General features: G+C 32.5%; 1 protein-coding gene across 1 annotated transcript; it reads left to right on the top strand.

Annotated features, from left to right (window-relative positions):
• The first annotated feature begins 313 nt into the window (after positions 1-313).
• LOC137921586 (ceramide-1-phosphate transfer protein) lies at positions 314-6,672 on the top strand. Its single transcript, XM_068764386.1, has 4 exons — positions 314-490; positions 562-773; positions 1,402-1,577; positions 6,391-6,672. The coding sequence occupies exons 1-4, from the start codon at positions 372-374 to the stop codon at positions 6,517-6,519; spliced, it is 636 nt and encodes a 211-aa protein (XP_068620487.1). The 5' UTR covers positions 314-371; the 3' UTR covers positions 6,520-6,672.
• The last annotated feature ends 72 nt before the right edge of the window (positions 6,673-6,744 follow it).

Genomic DNA, 6,744 nt, shown 5'->3' with positions numbered 1-6,744 from the left:
CTTTAACACCACCACTTATTTGGTATTTCAAAAATTTCTTAAACTAGGTCTTATTTGGAAAAATATGTGTGAATTTAGTTTAGCAAAAAAATAAAATATAATTTTTGTTGTGTTATACGAGTAACCGAGCGATTATATTTAAATAATTCTCTAAGTTTTTCTGTAGTTATAATTATGACAAATGTGGATTAAATAGGTCATTGCCTTTTACACCATTTTGGAAATAAAATGATAACAACAAGGAGCAACATCATCTTTTTTATATGTCAATGCCAAACTGTAGCTTGTAGTGTCAGTTTGATAGAAAACGGTATCAAAGAAGGGTGTCTGTAATTTAATTATACATTTTTAGATATAGTATTTTAAGAGAAATGTCTAATGAGAACAACTTAGATTTACATTACGTCCAACAGAGTTTCCAAAGGAGTTTAAAAGAAGAAGATGATGTTGTAATAGAGGCTTATATAGACGGCTACAATGAATTAGTGAAGTGAGAAGATATAGAAAAATGTTTAATTGTGATCCATATGTTCCGTAATTAAAAGTTTGTTTACTGTTTAGGTTTTTAAATCTGATCGGGACAGTGTTCTCATTCGTGAGCAGTGATGTGAAGAGCAAAATAAAGGTGATGGAGAAACACAGAGAAGGAGATGATGCTATTTACTATGAGTCTTTCAAGAAGATGATGAAGTATGAAAAAGAGACCAGTTTACATGAAAAGAACGGGTTTGTTTCGGGTTCCAGGACCATGCTACGTTTACATAGAGGCTTAGGTAATAAATAATTAATTATTTTACAAATATTTTATCTTTTCTACTTTATTAATATACAGCTTATCTCTTTGGTTAGTGAAAGCGAGTTAAGGATGCGTTTACATGCATCTGTTATCTGCATGGAAAAGATGCCTTTTCTTTACAATATGACTTGACATATTTTCAGACTGGGTTTTATTTATCATGTTGTTGTAATGATTCTTGATTGTAATTGATTAATCTGTAACATGTTGTTTCTAGAACAAGAAATATTAATTGACATTGAATAACCCAGCCACTAAGAAAGCAGGACTGCAATTTATGTCCCAAAAAATAGACATAACTAGTGGCATATTTTTTTAAATATGTGATGCATAAATATATCTTAAAAATCTTTAACACTTGATTTCATTCTCTACAGTCTTCCAAATCCTTTGTTAAATATTTTGAAATCTGTGTGGAAGTTCTCTATTTAGTAAGCACAGTACATTCATTAATAAATTGTTCTTATTAAATTGATATTTTTGAATAATTTTATCAGTTAGTGAAAGGGCAATAATAATTTTGTTCATATTAGGAATTAGATTTGAATAGCATGTTTAAATTTTACACTAAAATAAAATACATTGATTATATGGAATTATTTCAGATTTTATAAGACTGTTCCTCAAACGTTTAAGTGAGGCAGATGACGGTGTTAATACATGTACAACATGTCAATGTTCTTATAATGAGACTCTTGCTGAATTCCATCCGTGGTACATCAGGAAGGCAGCCACATTGGCCATGCACGCTTTGCCAACGCGGCCTGACTTGTTGAAAAAGGTATGTTTTGCATTTTTAATTTACTTAATATCTAAATTTAAAGTAATTTATATTTATAGCTAGAAGTTAACTGTACCTTGCCAGCTTTGGAAGGTTTACACTACAATTTCTTTACATAATTTATAAAAATTGTTGTTGGTAAATATATGTACTACATCAAAAAATATTTTAGTAATGCTTTAATACCTTTAAGATATACAGTTGGAATAAATGAATTTGTTTTACCCCTGTAGCAGAATCCCATCTGCCTTGTTTACTTTCTTAGCTGAATCTACTTGGTAAAAGGAAAATATCTACATAATTTCAAGTCTCTAAGCCTTAAGATTTTATATTATTTAATAGATTTTATGGTAAGACAGTACATAGGATTAAAAATCTCTTTATAAAACCTTTAAAGGGGAAAATGTATGACTTATTTGCTAAATTATTTTATGCTACTTTATGTGTGGTGGATATGATTGTGTAAAAAGTCTTAAATTTTTCTGCTATACTCCTTGAAATAATTAGAAGAATATAAAACTATTATTCTTTGTAGTCTGGCAATACATAAGCTCTCTTCTTGGTTCAAGATAGCTTTCGTCACTTGATGATATTACCTGATGCTTGGTTGACTGACAAAAGCTGACTTTCTTCAATTATCATAAAGACAGGGATCTGTTTTTTGTTCACCATTTTCCTATTGTACCACATGAATAGTTTTTTTTTATCTCTTTGTCTACGGTGTACAAAAAAGTGTTGATAAATATGTAAGTAAAATATGTCTATGTAGCTAAATATATCTACGCAAGGACCCACATTTAATTGATAATTATGTCAACTATGTTCCAACTTGATAAACATATTTTTCTGCAAAAAAAAGTTATACAAAAAAAGGTTTTCATATAAAGTAAATTATTTTAGTCTCCTGTGCTGATAATTCTAAGTAAAAATTAAACAGAAAATATCTCGACATATTAAAACACTTATCAATGTGATAAGTAAATTGATATATGTATTTACAGAATTCAACATTTAATTTATATTATGCTATTGATAAAGCAAGAAGATAAATATATTTTAACGCCTAATCATCCTTTATAAGAGATAATAAAACATTAAAAAGTATTTTGTATGAAATATAAAATTAACTTAATCTGTTATTTACCAAAACTTAAACTTCTTAGAAATTATGACGTCATCAACTAGTTACTGAAGTGTGGCCGAATCTGCGTCTCAATAACTTGACAGACGATTGTCAAGACGCACACAAGGTATTTGAAAACAGATGGCTTAACTCGCAGACCAATCTCCTGTATGTTAACTTTGAACCGGCAGAAGTTATTGGCCCGTCACATACGTATAGTAAAAATAAAATGAACATTACGTACGGTGATGCTTTATACAGTGTTTAAAAATATATGACCAATCACCTTGTGTAATATCACTAATGTCCCTATAATACGGTCTATTCGCATTGTAGGAATACGTGTCGTATTTGACGTTGATTTATGGGACATTCAACTATATATCAGTGCAGTGGTAGCACAGAAGTAGATGACTGATACATGCGATCATAGGTCGCAGGTTTGATTCCCGTGATACATTACTATAATACTATATAATATAATTGCCACTTTGTGCGTTAATTATATAGGATTGCAACTGTTCACAAACATGTTTCCATTTATGGGACGTACCATAATACCACATTGCAATCGCCATCCCGCCTTCCAAGCTTGGTGATTATGGTATTTTCCCCCCATAGATATCTTAAAGGCAGGCTTATATGATTTTAGTGGACATCTATGATACGACGATCTTGTATATATATATTTTTGTGTTTAGATATACAATTAATATGAATGACTATAAAAGGAAAAAGATGTAATACTGGTCAAGGTGAAGCATGTTCAAGTAGTGAGTATCGATTATTCACAATGCAGAGAATGTTACAAATCGATATAAATGTACTCGAATATTCATCATTGTTTTATAATTATGCTTTGTACCTTAGGTATTTATTTGCATCTTAACAATTGCGAATCATCGATTAAAATGTGATTTAAATCGATTTATAGCAGTGACCGTAAAAATTACGAGTTTTTATTTAGATTTATCATGGTGTAAATTTAAGTTAGTTAAATAAAATCTTATTAAAATGCCAATTAAAATTTTTTAAGTGTTAATAAAACATGGATATGAATTGTTGCGCTACAAAACTAAGGATATTGTAAAAGTAGCCGCTAACCCTTAACTTGGCAGATTTTTTTTAATATTACATTAATATTCATACCGCTTGACTTTTAAGACCCAAGGATGCCAACAGAAAAAACTGAACAAGCGTTCGAAAATTAAGGAATTACCTAAACATTTACATACAAATGATTACTTTGCGTTCAAAATTGATGCCACTATTTTTTTTTAATTCTGATGTATCTCTTCAGATACACTATCAAGAAAAGGGCTAAATAAAACACGTCTGAGATTGTTATTGGCCCATTTCAGATTAAGGCTCGTTTGGTATTCTTATAGTTTAAAGATGAATGTTGCCTTTATAGAAAAGTTCAATTAGATTCTAGTTGGTTCAAATTGGTATGTTCTGGCATAAATAGGTAGTCCTATGTTACAATAGACACCCTCGGGTAGAGATGGGCAACATGTCTCCCTGACAAGAAAAGAGTGATATATATATTTTCGATCTTGGTATGTATATTGTATCTTTGACTCATTTAGCATCATTCTTCATTTATTCAGTACGGCTCGGAGTGAGAATAAGGCAGCTAGGACTAGAAATATATCCTTTATATCTTCGGCTTTTTAGCTCAAACTGAGAACTCAGTAAGGCAGAATAAAACTTGAGAAATATTCCTATTAAACATTTTATGTCTGTCATAAACCAAAAAAAAAGCTAAACGCCCGCGCGCGTGATGTTGTCGTTCCGAAGATCATAACAAATTAGTCTACATTTTTAATACAAACATGCAATAGTTATCAGTCTCTCTTTTTTATGTGTAAATTGTTATATAATCCCATTTCTTTCTCTTTAATTCTGAACGAGCCGTAATTAATTACGAAAATTGACTCTTATGTATAAAGTTATAGAGATACAATTGAAACGCGCGCTAGAGAGTGATTATATCTTTTGCAAAGATACATCTTTCGCGTCTTTTGCTCGCGAGCTACCCATCTCTACCCTCGAAGTTAAGAACAGTGTTCATCATGCGGTGATAGCGATATCTCGTCATACGTACTCGTGTGTGTATTGCACGGACGAGACTCAAGATGCGATCGCAAGATTCATCGATATGGCGAATACGGCAACCGCACAGATACTGGCGCACCTGAAGATGCCAATATGGAGTAGGACGTGGAAGTGGTCGTACGAAACGTAATCTTAAAAACTGGACATTGATAGGGCGTCGATAAAATAGATTAAGAAACTTACTTTTTTAATTAAACTCTAACATACAAAAACATGAGCAAAAAAAAATCGGAAATAATAGACATAAGTGTTCAAATGCTCGGACGCTAATGTCTGTATAACATCGATTCTAATAAAAAAAATATATATCCTATGTTTGAAATAAAGATGGTACGGCCATTTCAGATATATTTGAATGTTAAACGCTTATCACAACCTTGGTCTTTGCTCCAGAACCTTATAGCCCCAGTGGCGACCTACTCTGTATTTATATATAGTTTCGGTTCCTTTCTTTCGTATATAAATCTTCTCTTTCCTAATTTAATCATAGATAGATTTTTAAAAACAAAGTATTCTATATTCAAATAGGTTATTACAAGCATTTTCGATTCAATCAACATAAATTGTTGGCGTTGTTGTCCATATAGAAAGCTACCATCGGCTCTAAAGGTGAGAAACCCAAAAGTTGCTCTTTACTAATATAGTTTTATAAGAGTGCTTGACAATAATTAGCTTCCTAAATGAGAAACAACATTTAATTCCACACATTAACATTAGTGTAGTATATTTGGATAAATAATATATATATTTTTAATATTAGTTTTATATATATCCAGTCGCATAGACCACTTTATGACTTATTAGGTAATTGGAGCTTGCAATAAGGCTAGGAGGTTAGAGACCACGTTTTTAATGTCCTAGAACGTCTACCATAAGGTTTATAAACCACGATAAAGTCGTCGGAAGAGGTTTGATGTAGACCGCATCTTACCAGGACTATTTATAAAAAAATCTGTCTCTGTGTTTGGCACTAATCGGTGTAACATAACTCCTGAAGATGCCCCGTGGAGGGGTGAAACACGTGTTGAGTAATTTGGCGGTGGCGGTTGTGTGATTCGCATTGTTTGCCGCATACGCATTTATCAGCGGCCTGGCGGGCGGTGCATTTTATTGCACGACTACCACTGCATGTGCGGAAGTGGCTAAATATTGGTCCTTTTCTTACTTATTTATAAAAAATCAATGCATATACCATATGTCCAGTAGTGAACTTTCAAAGTCTGCAATAATGACGATGATAAATATGTAACGTACATGCCAATTATAGCCACGGTTGGCACGTGGCAAACTATTGTGTAAGATATTTTATTACTTGATATTATATTTTATAAACTAATATGAATAAATGCGTGTCTATTATTAAGGTTTTGGCGTGAAAGCCACAGACCGGCAAACGCATCGTAGGATGTCGATTCATGAAGTGGACAGATGACTTTGACAAGGAAGTCAGTAGACACTGAATGCCTTTTCCAAATAGTCCACATCTAAGTCTATGATGAAGCTATGTCCAGCAGTAAGAACTGCTATAGAGATGGTTAGTAATATAAGTTTATATTCCGATGACTTCCCCAGATCTTCGGGTCGGAGGAGAAGCTGACGGAGGCGCTGGTGGTGCTGCCTCAGACGCTGCAGTCCTGCGACGAGGTGTACAGGCGCGTGGAACAGCTTTACACGGACTTTGACTTCCACGGCTTGCCTTGAACAAAACATTACTACACTCACATGAAGAATAATTGAAATACAACATTAAGTCGATATAACTTTTACAAATGACGTAAGAAATTCTGTGCCATTCAGTATTTGCTGAGTATAAGTATTTTTTCGCGATATATATATATATATATATATATATATATATATATATATATATATTTACATACACACTACATTTACCCCGACCGTCTCGCCTGGCGTAAGACATGTATA

Source organism: Battus philenor, unplaced genomic scaffold (assembly GCF_028537555.1).
Source record: "Battus philenor isolate CCGP_79_NKW_IND1 unplaced genomic scaffold, ilBatPhil1.0.hap1 SCAF_19, whole genome shotgun sequence".
NCBI lineage: Eukaryota > Metazoa > Arthropoda > Insecta > Lepidoptera > Papilionidae > Battus > Battus philenor.
The sequence above is the reverse complement of the archived record's forward strand: the minus strand, read 5'-3'. Positions and strand labels throughout refer to the sequence as shown.